This window comes from Lontra canadensis, unplaced genomic scaffold, assembly GCF_010015895.1.
Source record: "Lontra canadensis isolate GAN:19392208 unplaced genomic scaffold, GSC_riverotter_1.0 scaffold2, whole genome shotgun sequence".
Taxonomy (NCBI): domain Eukaryota; kingdom Metazoa; phylum Chordata; class Mammalia; order Carnivora; family Mustelidae; genus Lontra; species Lontra canadensis.
In genome coordinates, this window is record NW_022630996.1 from 48,050,294 (window position 1) to 48,066,945 (window position 16,652).

The window sequence follows — 16,652 nt, forward strand, 5'->3', positions numbered from 1 at the left end:
TTTAATGTATTATTAATTTACAAAGTAATCGGGATGCTCTGAAACTTTTTTTGAGAAGTAGTAAGAAAGAAGAAAGTGATCTTACATTAAACAGTGTGCATAATAATTTGGGGGAAGTGTTGGGAGTTGGTATCTTAAAAATGTTCTTTTTCCCTATGTATGAAAAAAAATTTAGTTCTTAACCTACGATATGCATTAAAATATAATCGGCAACCATAAAACATAATTTCCGTGCATTTTTTCGACGTAAAGATATTCTAAATGTTAAAATTAAAAATTTAAACTTTCAAAGGTATTTTGGAATAGTCACATATTTTTAAAAGAACTGTTTTACATTGCCAAACATAGTTCTAAAATTGAGAAAGCAAAATTCCAGGTCACTCAGTTTTGTACAAAATTCTACTAACATAAAATAAACATTTTCCCTTAAAATGGTAGTATTTTGATATATTTTCATAAACATTTTTCTTTTGCATTCTACAATAAAGAAAAAAGAGAGAATCTTCCAAAAAACCTAACGTTTGAATGCCAACTCATGTATATTTTTCAATTAATAAAAGTGACATAAATCAAACAGGCATACCCAAAATGACAGTCACAGATTGTGCAGTACTTTTGCTATTTTGTTAGTTTTCTTCTTCTATAAGTTTCTTTAAAAACAAAGTTCTCTAGGAAATTGTGTCCTCTTGTGGTCACTGGCAAAAACAACATGTTTTGTGCAGGAAGAATCAATCAAAACAATGGAAATAGGATTTAAGGCTTCAGGAAAAGCCATTTGTGAAAAAAGGAAATCCCTTGAAGTGCAGAGAGATGAAAGTTATGAGTAATCAGAAAAGCAACTTTATCTTGAAAAACACAAAATATAAACCATTAGATTTAGATTTAAATTGCTTGATGATGAAATAGAGAAGATAAAAATGCTTACTAAGCAGGAAGCCTGTGGCAATGATACAAGCCTCCATGAATAACTACATATTTCTTCCATTATTTTTTCAGTTATTCCAGCAGCTCCCCAAAATAGGTGAGAGTGTATTTCACCAAGGTTAACCGGCAGCTAAGGAGGGACCCGACCTCTCTAGCCTGTATAGCCAATAAGCCAATAAAGGTATGTGTGTGGGGGTGGGTGCTGGAGGCTGTTCAATACTCCGTACTTTCCACACGCAGATTCCACTCTACATGCAAGTTCAGCATATCATGCTTCTTTGCCTTATCCTCATTTGGAATGCAGAATGTCAGATATTTTAAAGATTAATTTATTTGAAAATTTGATTTGCTCATTTGAGGTGCTCTTGGCAACTCAATTTCTTATGCCATACTCTTTTTCATTTTATTTCTGGACTGGAAGTGTCCCGTTTTATGATTTTAGTTCCTTAAGGGGTTCAGAAGGAGAAATACAGAATCAGTTAAATTCATGAATTAAACTATTATTAAAAGAAAGAGAAGGACTTATTTAGCACAAGGAGTTCAAACACCATCAAGGCTGCCTGTGTTGCTAAGAATCTGCTCTACACAGTCAGAGAAATCACTTGTGCTGACACAAAATTTATATTCCGCTTTGATAACATTCTCTTACTTCACTATCAAACTAGGCAATCCCTGTGGAGTGTTCAAAACAAGATGAAATCTAAGATGTACACTCTAATTCAACTGCAGCCTTTTCCAATTTGCGCCCCCTTCTGTGTGAATGCTCCTGTGCTCTATTCATGCAATTCAGAGAAATTATTTCACAAAACTCTAAGCCAACCTGCAGGTGGTAGGTCATCCCAAGACTAAGAAGAAAGACTAGGAACAGATTCAAATACTCACCTTTTGTGCAAACCCAGTTCCAAAATTTACTGTCTTGCCAACAATTCTATATAGCGTATAAATGTTTCTTTTCCTTCTCTAAAAGTATTTATAAATGATTGTTGCTAAGAGAATGCCAGTGCATATACATTCAAACTGGAAAAGTACAGATACATACATACTTACTGCATATGCTCAGTATGAGATTCCTAACTTTGTTTCTTCTAACAGTATTTTTTTTTCAATTTTTAACACAGCACACATTCCTCAGGAAGGACTGCGAGCATGCCAAGTTTGCAGTTTTGAAAACAAAGCTCGTTTTGAAATATCCGAGTGCAAAAGAAAAACTTTTTTGTTTTCAGTTAATTTTTTTTTCAGGGAATTTATTTTAGAAGTAGACAAAATGATTTAATTCCAATTAATCCAGTATTCCCAAAGAAGGTAGTTCTCCACTACCGTCCGTCAAGTCAAGCTGAGTTCAGCCCCAAAGGGAAATTTCTAAAACAGTTTTTAAGAGCCTGAAATTAGGATTCTCGAACTAAGTCTGCTTTCCCCAGCAAGGGTGGACAAGAAAATTGTTAGATAAAATGTTAGGTAGGATACAGCTACAGATGAACAGGGTGGGACAAACCGGCCACGAAATATTACAGTTTGCAAAGTAGGGAGTATCAAGCCCCAGACATTCTGAGAGGTAATTCATTTGGCAAACCACAGCCTTCTGCTCAAAAAGTATCATGCAGGCACTCAGAATCCCTCTCATTCTCATCCTCCACTCCTTCGAAGAGTTCAAGAGAAATTTCTTCACAGTCATTCATTGTGACTCTGTCAGGAAGATTCCATGCAGAGATGGTTCTGGGTAGGTCATTCATTTTAAACTCTCTTATTATAAGCATTCTGGCATCCAGGGCACGGCCTCAGCCCCGGGGGGGATCCCTGGTACCCAGTGGCCAGGCACTCTTCATCCCCTAGAAGTTTAGTGACCTGAATAGGGTTCCGTTCACTTGTTTAAGAACCAGTCTTGGAGACTGACGACTTTGAAAGTCCAGCTGGCTAATGATCCGGGGCTGCTGTGTTTTTGTGGACTCGATTTCTCCTCCAGCTCCTCTGCCCTCATTTCCATCCCCCAACCCCAAATCCCCTTGGTCAGGTAAGGTTTCCTTTTACACTTTGCCCATACTTTCCTGTCTTGCTTACCCATAGCCACAAAGGAAAAAGCCCAATTATTCAATCTCTTTGGTTTTAAGAATTCCACTAAAGGGAAAAGAAAAACAAAATTAAGATTTGGGATTGATTTTTAAAAAGAGAGAGACGTGAAGGTGGAAAATTTTCAAGACTTCTGCAGCCACCTTTAAATAAAAATTGTGGAATAATCGGCGATTCGGAGTTATAAAAGAGAACACTTGGTAGAGTGTGGCAGAATTCCTGCCTTATTCTCAGCTTCCAACAGATAAAATCCTGAAGGCAGGAGATGTAAACAAAAGGGTGACTTAACACAGTACGCTTGGTTTTAAGGATACCTGTCTGCATACTGGTAAGTGGAGTGATCCTTAATTTTCAGACAGGATCTCATTTTAAATGAGGGCAGAGACTCTGCAGGCAGACCAGTTGGCACGCTGTGGTCATTGTTTATGAATCTTTGTAAAAATGGTGATAGCCAAATCCTGCAAGTTGCCTCCAAAGAAGGCACAGCCCCCATTGGACCCCCACGGGAGAGAGGGATGCCTCTTGCCCTCACTTCCCCCCAGAAGTCTGAGCCCTTCAGCCAGCTCCAGGCGCACCAGACCCCAGGGTCTCCGGACTGAAACTGTGAGCCTCCGCGGGGCACGGCCACATGGCCTGCCCTCCAGTCGCCTGGGCTCCCTCCTCCTCCCCCCCACACCCAAAGTCGCCACCCTCAGTCAGGCCCCGAATGGGGCCTTTCGCTGAGTTAATTCTCATCCGACAGTCCAGTCTGGGGAGAGCGTGAGCGGAGGGCGGCCTGCGCAGGGCACACAACCTCAGCACCCCTAAGTCCCCCCTGAAAACCGACTACTGCTTTTGACCTCTAGTTTGCCTTGCAACTAACGGATGAACACGAAACGGTTATTCTATCCCAACTTGTTCCAAAAAAAGAGAAACAAGTCTGGCATTGCAAAGAGGGGTTTCTCTTTCCAAGGCTTTCCTTCCAGCCCACCAACTTTTGTTGCCTATTTGCCAGAATCTGCATTAACACCCTCTTTAGGGCTCTGGGGTTCGTTGTTGTTAACGTATTAGATAGAATTGCTTAAAATATACAAGTGTCCAAGTGGCTGGAACGCCTTTGGGTCACACGCAGCGTTAACTGCCCACTCCACCTCCTAGGAATGAAGGGTGCAGAAGGTGCCTCTCACAACCGTCAGCCGCGTGTGTTCGGGGGCTTGAACCCCATCTCTCTCTCTTACGACGAGCCTACCTTTAGAGATCACAATGTGGGGCTTTGAGAGTAGATTTGGGATGAAATGCCCACAGGGTCCTCCACCTTGGGCTGGCAGCTTAGGAGATTGGGGCCGCAGCGAAGACGCTGCACTGTCCCTCTCTGGCCCCGGTGCCTTCTTCAAGGACAGGACTGCCTTCGGAGAAAGCACGCACTGTCGCTAGCACGGTTGGAGGTGTAGACTTTTGAGTGGTAGGAACCTTTAGATCGGGTCACTGTGGAGGGAAAGGGAAGGCCCAGATGCTTCTCAGGGAGGGGTGAGAAGAGAGCAGGCCGGGGAGCAGACCCGCAGTCCCCGCGTCGCGGCCACGTCTTCAAAAACGCCCACGAGCTCAGGGCCAGGCGCGGCTGTCTGGCCTCTGCGACTCTGGGGGCCCGTCTACCTAGCTACTGGGGGGAGCTCGGCGGTTGCCAGTACTCCTGCCACTGCCCCCACCCCAGCCATCCCAAAGCGGCCCCACGGACCTAGAGGGTACAGGGGCGAGATGAGACATCACCCACTGCGTAGAAGCTGTTGCTGCCGCTGCTGTCACAGGCTCCGGGAGGAACTGACACCGGGCACCGGGGCCGAAAGGTCCCCTCCCGCCGCTTTCCCGGGCTGCGATCGGGTGCGGGGGCGCGGCCCGCGAGCTGCTGCGCGGAAGGAAATCGCCCCGCGCCCGCCTGCGGAGGGCGGCGGAGAGGGAAGGGGGAGGGCAGCGAGGAGGCGGGCAGAGGGGCCGGCCGCCGGAGCCAGGTCGTTTTTGAATGGTTTGGGAGAACGAATTGTTAGACCCTGAGGAAGGGGGGGTGGGGACGGGGAAGGGGGGCTGGAAAGCGGAAACTTTCCTATAAAACTTCGAAAAGTCCCTCCTCCCCACGTCAGGCCAATGACACTGCTGCCCCCAAACTTTCCGCCTGCACGGAGGTATAAGAACCTCCAAGTCTGCCGCTTTCGTCCAACTCCCAGACACCTCGCGGGCTCGCCGGCACCGGCAGCGTTTCCGAGAGGCCGAGCAGGGTGTGCTTGCGGCCGTTGGGCGCCTTCTTTTTGGACCTCGGGGCCATCCACACCGTCCCCTCCCCCTCCCGCCTCCCTCCCCGCCTCCCCCGCGCGCCCTCCCCGCGGAGATCCTCCCCGTCCCTCCTCCCGCTCCGTCCTCGGCGGGCCGCACCGCCCGGGCCGGCGCCGCGCGCGGGGGAAGCTGGCGGGCTGAGGCGCCCGGCTCTCCTCCTTTTCCCGGGCCGCCCCTCTGCCCCGGGCCTGCGAGGCCGCGCGTTGCCACCTGAGAGATGATGCAGGACGTGTCCAGCTCGCCAGTCTCGCCGGCCGACGACAGCCTGAGCAACAGCGAGGAGGAGCCGGACCGGCAGCAGCCGCCGAGCGGCAAGCGCGGGGGGCGCAAGCGGCGCAGCAGCCGGCGCAGCGCGGGCGGCGGCGCGGGGCCCGGCGGGGCCGCGGGCGGGGGCGTCGGAGGCGGCGACGAGCCGGGCAGCCCGGCCCAGGGCAAGCGCGGCAAGAAGTCTGCGGGCGGCGGCGGCGGCGGCGGCGCGGGGGGCGGCGGCGGCAGCAGCAGCGGCGGCGGCAGCCCGCAGTCGTACGAGGAGCTGCAGACGCAGCGGGTCATGGCCAACGTGCGGGAACGCCAGCGCACGCAGTCGCTGAACGAGGCGTTCGCCGCGCTGCGGAAGATCATCCCCACGCTGCCCTCGGATAAGCTGAGCAAGATCCAGACCCTCAAGCTGGCGGCCAGGTACATCGACTTCCTCTACCAGGTCCTCCAGAGCGACGAGCTGGACTCCAAGATGGCAAGCTGCAGCTATGTGGCCCACGAGCGGCTCAGCTACGCCTTCTCGGTCTGGAGGATGGAGGGGGCCTGGTCCATGTCCGCGTCCCACTAGCAGGCGGAGATCCCCACCCCCTCGGCAGGGCCGGAGACCTAGGTAAGGAACCGGCGCCGCTGCGCCCCTTCGCCCTTCCGCCGCTCAGGTGGCAGACAGACTGACGGCCGGGCCGCGGCTCCCCGTCCACCTTGCCTTCCTCAGCTCCCTCTCCCACCCCGCTCTCAGCCTTCCCACCCAGCCGGGCTCCGCCACCTCCACCCCCGAGCTTCCCCGAAAAGCAGGTCGGTCCCCGCTAGGGAGAGGGAGATGCGCCCTGCTGAGGAGTGTACGTGTGCGTGAGTGTGCGTGACAGACAGCAGGGCGGACTGAGAGCGATTCAAGGGTCACGAGTGTAAGGACGGCTTTCTTGCCAGCGCCTCCCTTTCTTCTGGCTTTAAGTTTTCGTTCTCCTTAAAACAAATGCTTCCAAATTCCACCTCCTCCTTCTTTCCGCCCACCCACTTCCTCTTGCCCTTGGGCTGAAATCCTTCCAGGTTGTTCAGCGTAATTTCTCAGTAGTGGTGATAAGAACAGTGCTCACTAGTCTTAGCAAGCAGCCACGAAGACCTAAACAATAACCAACTTTCCCCCCTCTCTGGGTTTTTGCAGATGTCATTGTTTCCAGAGAAGGAGAAAATGGACAGTCTAGAGACTCTGGAGCTGGATAACTAAAACTAAATATATATGCCAAAGATTTTCTTGGAAATTAGAAGAGCAGAACCCAAATTCAAAGAAACAGGGCGTGGGGCGCACTTTTAAAAGAGAAAGCGAGACAGGCCCGTGGACAGTGATTCCCAGACGGGCAGCGGCACCACCCTCACACCTCTACATTCTGATAGAAGTCTGAACAGTTGTTTGTGTTCCTTTTTTTTTTTTTTTGACGAAGAATGTTTTTATTTTTATTTTTTCATGCATGCATTCTCAAGAGGTCGTGCCAATCAGCCACTGAAAGGAAAGGCATCATTATGGACTTTCTCCATTTTAAAATGGTAACAACCAGAGGAATTTTAAGAACGTCTTTAGAAATAAAAATACGGGGATCAAACTGACTTGCAAAATCACAGTCAGTTAATTCCTTTTTACAGCCTTCCTCTGAGAGAAAAAAAAAAAACTTAAAATACAAAAAAACAACATTCTATTTATTTATTGATGACCCATGGTAAATGCAAATAGATCCGGTGTCTAAATGCATTCATATTTTTATGATTGTTTTGTAAATATCTTTGTATATTATTTTTCTGCAATAAATAAATATGATTGAAAATTTTAAGAACCTCAGAGTTTGGTCTATATTTTTAAAGCTCAGGATTAAGCTGGAGGTAAATACCTGCTTGTTTAACTCTGGAGGCACCCAGGAGGGAGGGGGGGCACTAATATAAACAAAGCAGTGAAAAAGGCAAATAAACTAGCTACTGACAGGCACAGGCATGTTATTTAGAAAGACAGCTTTATTATTATTCCAGTTTGGTGTTCAGTGGGCTTTGTAGCATCTATCCTTCATCTCTTATCATGTCCCCAAACGCAAAAACTTATCAAGTTTGTTATTCACTTCTCTTGCTTATATTTTGAGGAGGCAGCTGTAAAACAGTTAAATGCAAATAAGCAATATGAAGCCAGCACTATTTTCTCTTGTTACTGTGTATTTTTGTCATGCCCTCTGCTGTGTGTGAGGATTTCTAAGTAATAGGTTCATTGCACTGAAAGGATGCACGAAGTTATTAAAACGATCTATTTCTGTACACATATAAATCAGTAGGAATGCATAGAAAATAATAAAGTTTAATTCAGCAGTAAAGATAATTCCATTTGCAAAGGAATTTGCCTTTTTTCATGAATGAAAATGATATTTAGCGTCTTGTTTCCTTAAAAGAAAAACCAAAGTTAATATTTTTCCATGTTGATGGTACCATTCAGGAAGCAGTCTCCTTCTTTATATATAAAGAACATACAACTATGGAGTAACATACAATTAAGAACCTGAACTTTCAGTATCTTCAGTAACTATTGGAACAATCACAATTTTAAGTACTAGAGCTATTAATTTTCTACTGAGCCCATTAGCAAATATATTTTATTCAAAATGGGTTTTGAATAAAACCATTTCCCCTGGTTACTTACAGGTATACAAAACCTGAAGTTAAGTAAAACAGTAACAGCAAAACAAATGGGGCTTGATTTTTATTTCATTCTGGTTATTTCTGAGCCAGGAAAATAATGGCTTTTATAACTACTATCATTAGAAGTAGTAACTTTGTATTACTTCTTAACTTTTACATCTAGTTGACTGCATTCAGGTGTAATCAGGGAAGCTTTCAAACTGGAAAATAATTTTGCTGTCTAATTCAAACAATGGCTATGGCAAACAAGTGTATATGAATTCAAACAGATTGTGTTTGCTCGACTCAGATTGAGGTTGTTATTGCCTGAAGGTTTTTGTTTCCCTCCCACACATCATCAGAGAATGCTGACATAACAATATTGTAAATTTACTATTCTGAATATCTTAGACCATGTTTTATGATTAGGAACCTGTAGCATTGACTTACACACTGAGAGATTAGTAAAGGCTTGGGGAATTAATTTTTGATTTTGATAGTCCTTTACCAAATAACTACATGAGCGGGGAAAGTGATTACGTGTGAGTGTACTTGTAGGGTCTGGGTATATTTGTAGAGTGTGTGTGTGTGTGTGTATGTTTGAGAGAGAGAAAGAGAAAGTGTGTGTGCACGCGCGCGCGTGTGTGTGTGTGTGTGTGTGTGTGTGTGTCTAGGGTAGAAATGTAAGGTGGGTACCCTGGAAGGATGAGTGAGAGCATCAGGTTGGTAATTCTCTCTTCTGTGTGTATCATCCTACCACCTCCATTTTCTAAACTGTTCATGGAGGAATCTCCTTGTTCACTAGCTTGGTATGACTATTTGATATTTCAGATTTCTTGGTGTACATCAAGATGGAGCTGACCATCATTGCTGAGAAGGTAATCTCTCTTATCTCTGATGATAGAAAACCCAGAAATTTAAAAAAAAAATTGCCTTTTAAAAATTTTTTGGTGTTTATTATCTTTACATTTCTCAAAAGAGAAAATCCTTTGGAGAAAAGCAAATGCCATATTTATGTTGCTAACCTGAAGATAGTATTTCCCCCTAGATTTTCAGGGAAATAAATAAATGAATGAATGAAAGGTGATGGATAGCTTTACTTTGAATGAGAATAATTCATGGTGGAAATATTAACTATTAGAATAAAATTTTCAGCTTCCATTTGTATTCCCAATGTCCTCCCCCATATATATGCCAATAGTAATTCTTTTTTAGAAGAAAAATAAAGCCACCTGTGTTTCTCTAGCTCTACCGTTATTTCCTGTTTTCATTTTATTTTTGCTACCTATTCTTATATAAAGGACAATTGGAATGAATTACCTCTGCTTCAGAAGTGAGAATTTAATGTGGTGGCTAGACCGGGGAACTCTATCCTTTAGCCAGAATGCATTTCCTGGAGAGAAAATGCTGTATAAAATTGCCTTGGGTGAATTCTAAACTACTGAGTAAGAATGTGCATCTATGTAATTTTTAAAAAAATCTTTTAAATTTTGTTGCATTGATAGCCTTCCCTCATAAGAAAGCAGTACATGTTTGTCCTCATATGAGAACATATGCACACATTTCTAAGCACATGCACACATGATGATTCATGCACAGTTGCAGGTACCGTCCCTAAAGTGGTACATATTGTTAATAAAATAACGTTAAATAGCAGAAACTCACATACTGCATGTACTTTTTTCCCACACTCAACAACGGCACAAACTTCATGATCCTTCAGTCTTCAGGCTCATGTTCATAATAGAGCTTTTTAAGGGACACTTGGCCTCTTGCAAAAAAGTCGAGCATTTTGCACATTCCACGGTTTGGCAAACTCAGAACTGGTTATTTTCTCTAGACCGGTATCAAGTTCTTCTCAGGCATATGATTTCACTTGAAGTCCTGCCCAGGAATCCTTCAAAGTGAGCGTTTGTCCCGCTCTCATGATGTCAGGCGGTTTTCCCTGCATCTGTAATTTGAAGAAAAACAAACAAACCTGCGGGGAACAAACGCCACGGAAACCCAAACAGAACTCCGTGGGGAGCGGGAGTCTCACCTGCGGCGGGCGCGGGAGGGGGGCGCCGGCCCAGACTCCCCTGCGTGGGTGGCGGGCCGGTGCCACACGATGGGGAGAGTGACAATGTCCGTGTCCTCCTCCGACTGCGTGGACGCCCCGGGTCCCGTGCCTGGCTGCTGCGCGGAGGCGGCGGTTCCAAATGTCAGCGGTAGCAAAAGGAGCAGCAGCAACAGAGTCAGGCAAAGGCCCAACCTCAAATTTCCAGAGACAGGCCTGTATTAGCGACAAACAGGGGTCGGGCGGGGGATCCCCAGGGGCCACTTTTCCAGAATTTTCTGCGTGTGTGTCGTAAAGTGTGCCCCACCCCCAGCACCAGCGAAAGTGGAAGGAAAGTGCACCGGCAAAGTGGAAGGAGAAATCGGTCACCTCATAATTTCTCAAAGCCGGCAACCCCACTCTTTCCCAAGTAACTTGGAAACCGAGACCTCGAAAATGCAGACAGGATTATTAATGATCCTTATTTACTGAACAGCAAAAGATAGACCCAGTAAACAGGGCATGGGATACATTTGCCGTTTGCTTTTGTCCCAAGGCCCCAGGACGTGAGCCCACTTAATGTTCTTAGCAAATCAAAGCACGTGTCCTTTGAAGAAGGTGTGTAATTGGAGTTTAAGGCATGTATGGAATTCCCAGATGTCTATAAAGTAAGAAGGAGCATGTGGCAGGTCACTGGAAGGTGGGGCAGGTTAAAATCACTGGCACAAAAATCCCCCCTTTTTACTCTCCTTCTTTATAAGGGCCAGGGAGATAAACCTTGGGGACCGAATGGGACAGGATCATAATAAATATCCAGCTTCTCCTATCAGAGTCCTAGTAACCATGGCAAAAAGCACATGGTCAGAAAACCTCAAGGAAAACACTCAATTATAGCCGGGATTTCGTGAGCGCCCTGCAATGAGATCGTTTGGGGTTTGCTGCAGCGCAGGCCTCGAACGGCTGTCTTTCTTGTTTACGTGGACTGTTTTCTTTTCCTTCCATTCCCCAACCCCTCCAGTTTGTCGATGTGTACTTATGCGTGAACAAAATTCCAGATCAGGAAAAGAAAAAAACATTTCTAAGAACATTCATCCCAAAGGCAGCCTTCTTGGGGGAGGGAGAGATGACGAGCAAGTGAAATTAAATTTCTCTAAAACACGCAGTTTAAACATCTAACAGAGAGAGCGAACGTTCGATGAAAAGACAACCATCAGAATCAGCAGCACTCTTTTTTGATTTCACTGAAGAATGTAGAGATGTATAGGAGACTAAGCGCGAGTTTGAATATTGCTTATTAGGCAGTTTAGTTTTGTTTTGTTTTGTTTTTGGTCTGAAGCCGGAACCGAAGGCAATCCCATTTTCCTCATTGGGTTCAAGATGGTGCCTTCATTTACCTGCACGGCGGAGCCAGAGGCGGGAGATGTAAGGATGGGGTCGCCCAAAAACGCTGGCCTTGGCCAAGGTTGGCGTTGGGAGGGGGGCGATGTGGGGTCCCAGGAGGCTGGGGGCCGGAGCGTGGGGGCTAGAACAAAGCACCACCGAGGCAGGCGGGAGGGCGAAAAGGACCCACCGGGGGTGATGCGAGTGTGACAAGTGAAAAGTTAAGCAGGTACCTGAAGGAAGTTTATCTTGCCCAGATGTTAGGGCTTTTATGAAATGTCACGTGAAGAGAACAGATGTACGATTTGCAAATGGGGCCACGCCTGTAAATACAAGGACGGCAAATGCTTGGAGGAAAATCCAGGCATCAATCATCAACCTCCTTTTCTAGATATCTATTTTCTCCTTTAAATACTTGCTTCCGGAAAGGGAAGACACATCTTCAATCGTTAGGTGCCTCCTCCAGGAGAGGTCACAATCTTATCCCTTCCCCAGCGCCCGCTCATCCCCTAGATGCCTTAGGTGCAGAGGGTTAGGGTGGCTGGCAGATTTCTTCCCTCCCCGCCCCTCGCGCTAGCCTTCTTCACGTTCCCCATCCCCCACGTTTCTGTCTTGGCCTCTCGGAGACTTTTGATCCTGAGAAACGTATCGGGTCTCGGTTTGGAAAAGCTGAAACTAATCAATTGCCTTTTTGAAGGGGTAGAGAGTGATAAGAGGGAAGGAATGCCAGGACTGACAGACCCTAAACCTCCAAGATGCTCAGCTGGGCTGAAAGATGAGCGGGTGATCCCTTCCTCCTGGGACCGGGTCCCAGGCTCTGGGGATCTTTGCTGCCCATTGGGTAGGGCTTTTACGAAGTTAAATTATCGGTTTGATTGAGGATTCTTAAAAATCATGTGTACAAATAAGAGGCTCCCCCACCCCCCCCTTCCATGCAAGAAGGAAGCTCATTTCCTAAACAAAATTAAAATGAATTAGTAGTTGCCCAGTTGTGGAAGACAGTCAGATTCCTTTCTCTGTTCTAAGAGAGATGTTCATAGAGGCTATTGTGAATATTAACGCGTGGCTCAGGCCAGATCTCTGCACATATTAAGGATTTAAATATTTGTTGACAATACCTTTAAGACTGTACATTAAATGAATGAATTGTTCTGTGGCTCTTCACTTAAATGCAATATTATTCCTAAGTCACTGTTAAATTGACAATTGCACCTGGCTTATATTTATTATATAGCTGCCCATACAGCTCTGTACTTTTTTAAAATTAAAAGTTGGGGTATTTTCTTACACAATATTAAATCTAAATTTACTGTTGGAATTTATATTAATCTTCTTTGGGTTTCCAAAGAATTGAAATAAATTCAAAATGATCACATTAGCTTTAAGGGTGACAGTTTTAAAAATGCGCATGACCAGATAAACAGACACATCTTTTCTCTATGGGATTTAATCTAAATACCCACCCAGCCATCCCTGAAGGAACTTAACCTTGATTTATTACCTTTGGGTACATAACATATCTGGTTATAGCCCCTACAGCGTCCTGGAGGAAGACCTCAGATCCTGCCCCTCTGGGTTTGCCTAGCCAGGATGAATGTTGGGTTGAACTCCAACCCCCAGATTCTCATATGTGTTGCTTTGGGGCTTCCAGGCCTCCATTTCTAAACATACTACTGGACACAATAGTCCGAATTTATTTTCCTCTTTTGTTTCTGAAACAACACCAATTAAAAGAATTGTTACTATTGCTGAAAGCCAGCATGCGGCAGAAAGAGACCGAGTCAGTACTGCACATTAAGTAATGATAATGAACCCTTCAGAGAGGTGTGTTGATGAACCCCTACAATCCTGGGCAGAACCCGACCTTCCAGAGCAGCATTCTTTAAAAGTGTCCTTATAAATCCCTGTTCCATTATGGCAGAAGGAAACTTCTGTTAGTCTCTTGCTAAAGTTGCCTCTCCCCTCATTCCGCCCTTGACTTCTTCTCTTGCTACCCCCATCAACACACACCTTCTAAAACTTAACTATGTAACATATTAAAGAGACCTGGAGCAGAGAATCCTTCTTCCTCTTCCTTCTGTCCAGGCCTCCACTGAGTGAAACTTAAAACACATCTCATAGATCAGTTTTCCTTCTCTGAAGTTAGGCACAGTCCACGACCCGGATTTTCAAATAGCCCAGGCTGGAGTCTGCAATATTTAATCCAGTCAGCTATTAAATGTCCTCCAGCTAAATCAAGAGTATAAGAATCCGTGGTGGGATAATGATACCAACCAAGAGCAGTTTGGTAAAGGAAAGGGGGGCTGGGAGGGGGCATGGACTGCAGGGATCCTTTGATTTGGAAAATCCTGTTTTTAGAACTCCCGTCAGAGTAATAACAAAGCAAAGAAACATGAAAGAGCAGCTCTTTGTTCCAGGATATGGTTTTAATGAAATACTACTAACACACACACACACACACACACACACACACACACACACACACACACGAAAAGAAAAGGATCTACTATTAACAACCGCTTCTGAGATTCCGCTTTTCCTTTACCTATTAGGGACTAGCGGGCTGAGCAACGTGATCCCCCCTCCCCCTTTTCTGCCTCCTCCTTCCCTCCCTAGTTAAGCCGAAGTGATTGTTCTGATGAGTCCCGGCCAGCACAGAATCCCGGACCACACTGCCCTCCGCATCCGGGCTCCAAGTCCCTTCTCCGAGCAAAGCCGGTCCCCACGGGAACTTGACTGCGAGGGCTTTGCCTTCTCCCTTCCCAAGGCGGACACCCGCACTTTGGGAGCTAGTTCTCCGGGTCCCTGGCTGGAGGCCTTCATAGGACCCCAGCACATGTGGCACCAAGGGGATAGCGTGCCCCAAATCTGCCTGCCTTGGCTCCCAGCTGACCCTGCCCAGCGCTTTTTTGTTGACTTAAAACATCCGGAGGGACTGCAACTGATAGAGAGAACGGGGCTGGGGGCAGGGGAGGAGAGCGAAGAGGCAGGGGGTGGGAAAACACCAGAGAAAAAGCAACAGCATTTGGGAAAGGGGGAGCAACCTTTTAGGCAGCGGGAACGAGGCATTTTAGCAGCCGCGTCTGTCATCTGTAACAGTGGACAGATAAAAACCGTCCCAGATCAAAGAGGTTCGTTCATAAATCACCCGTAAGAAATGGATTGTGAGGAGTAAAAGACACGTGTCCAATAATCTCAGCCCTGCGGTCAGCTAGCTGCCAGCGCCGCTCCTAACTCCCCCTCTCGCTGCACCCGCGCAGCGAGCGCGTCTCCCGGCAGGGGATGTATGGGGGGGGGGGGTCTCTCCCTGCTAGTAGCACCCCGCTCCCCATCAGCCAACCTCCGGCTCTCCACCCCGCCGCCCCCTCGCTTCCGCCTTAGACGCCCGGCTGGGCCATCCCGGCTCCAGACTTGAGATTTCAATAAATCGGTGGACTAGATCGACCAAGGAAGTCATGGTAAAAATTGGAGTCTTCATTTCTGAGGCAAGAAAGTTGCTCTCTCAGAATCTTAGACATCTACCCCTCGAGGTCCCTCTTAGTGTGCTTGTCCCTCTGCTGATTCCTCTAGAGAGAACTCGGAAATTTATAGTGTTACAGTGCAAACGTAACTCAGCCCGGAGAGGGAGTTCAGCGAGAGCAGAAATTGCCTGGGCGGGTGTTTTCTGTTGGGAGTTTTCGAAGTTTCGGATGAACAGTGCTTCGCAGTCAGGTTTGCCGCACTAGCGTTATCCATAAAGAGGACTTGCTGTCCCTTAACTAGGACCCAGTGAGTCTCTCTCTCTCTCCCTCCCACCTCCCCAGCTTGGGAATCTCTCGCACCTGCTCCTCTGCTGGTTGAAAACACAAGCGAAAGCGAATGTCCAGCCCCGCGTTCTAAACTCTCCAGCCAGCTGTTCGGGCGACCCCAGAAACGAGTACTGAGCGAGTTTAGAAATGCTGTGGTTGGCCATCCCCGAAAAAGCAGCAGACAAATCTAAGACAAGATAGAGCTGGTGAATTTGTGCGGGGGATTTACATCGACAAATACCTCTTACTCCTTCCTTCTCTCTTAAGTTTCAGCATCCTCCAGATAAGTAGGATTTTGCTTATAATAGGTGTTTATGGTTCCAGGAATTGCACTTTGATCTAGGATTTTGGGGGTGGAGTGTCTAAGGGGTCTCTAGACGCTTGTCTGATTTGAATGCCTTTCAGGATGATTTATGGCAAAAGACTCCTTTCTGACACTTCCAGATGCCAAAGCTCTTACCTTCCAGGAAGGGGTGAGGAAAACCTGCTTCCAATAGCAGCGAGGATGGGAGCCGGCGCGCCTACCGCGCCACCCTGCGGGTCCCCTTAAACTGGCAGTATGCACCACCAGCCTTCTTAAGTCCCTGATAACCTTTCCCCGCCTTCCAACTAAGGAGGAGGGAGAGACCTTCTTTTCTGATGACCAAGCTACAGAGGGAAACCAAGTCACCGTTGTAAAGTTAGTCTCTTGCAGTTAACTCTATTTTATGCAATTAACCACCTGCTCCCGCCCCGTTGGTGGTTTGGTGTTAATGCGATTTGACCCCCAAATGTGAAGCGGGGCGGGAATAAGCTCTCCATTGGGACCCCTGGTGGTTTCACCCGCCGGCCTAAGCCTCTGGCCGAGGCCGCGTGGATCGAAATCTTGGTTCCCGCGGGGCGGAGACCCCAGCAGAGCTCAGAAGCAGCCGGGGCCTCGGGGCAGGGGGGTTGGGGGGAGCGATGTCTTTCCGAAAGCTTCCAGCAGTCTCAGGACGGTGAGGCGAGGCCAGGAAAAATAACCCTCCCGACTCAATTACTGAGAGCTCCACCGTGAAGCCGAAAAGCTGAAATGTGCGCCGCTGCAGGGGGGCAGGTCAGACAGGGCGGACGCCATTGCGATTTTAGGGGACCCCTAGGGCCCGCGGAACTGAGAACGCGCCGAAGACATTTGTCAACCTGAAGCTAAAGGTGGGCCCGACTTGCAGTAGCCTCCAGCAGACGCTTTTCCCAGTGGAATCGACGTTTTCCAGCCATTTCTTCTCCGAAATGTA

General features: G+C 47.0%; 2 protein-coding genes across 2 annotated transcripts; both read left to right on the forward strand.

Moving 5' to 3' along the window:
• Positions 1 to 3,429: 3,429 nt before the first annotated feature.
• Positions 3,430 to 5,506, forward strand: LOC116878710 (collagen alpha-1(I) chain-like). The gene is made up of 3 exons (XM_032876466.1): positions 3,430 to 3,591; positions 4,444 to 4,987; positions 5,187 to 5,506. Exons 1-3 carry the CDS (start codon positions 3,430 to 3,432, stop codon positions 5,504 to 5,506), a joined length of 1,026 nt encoding a protein of 341 aa, XP_032732357.1.
• On the forward strand, positions 5,397 to 6,769 carry TWIST1 (twist family bHLH transcription factor 1). The gene is made up of 2 exons (XM_032873673.1): positions 5,397 to 6,160; positions 6,710 to 6,769. The coding sequence occupies exon 1, from the start codon at positions 5,510 to 5,512 to the stop codon at positions 6,116 to 6,118; it is 609 nt and encodes a 202-aa protein (XP_032729564.1). The 5' UTR covers positions 5,397 to 5,509; the 3' UTR covers positions 6,119 to 6,160; positions 6,710 to 6,769.
• The last annotated feature ends 9,883 nt before the right edge of the window (positions 6,770 to 16,652 follow it).

Coding starts and splice junctions, on each gene's coding strand:
- TWIST1 (XM_032873673.1), top strand. CDS start 5,510: ATGATGCAGGACGTGTCCAGCTCGCCAGTCTCGCCGGCCGACGACAGC.
- LOC116878710 (XM_032876466.1), top strand. CDS start 3,430: ATGGTGATAGCCAAATCCTGCAAGTTGCCTCCAAAGAAGGCACAGCCC. Junction 3,592..4,443: donor AGGGTCTCCGGACTGAAACT/GTGAGCCTCCGC, acceptor AGGAACCTTTAG/ATCGGGTCACTGTGGAGGGA. Junction 4,988..5,186: donor AGCCAGGTCGTTTTTGAATG/GTTTGGGAGAAC, acceptor TCCAACTCCCAG/ACACCTCGCGGGCTCGCCGG.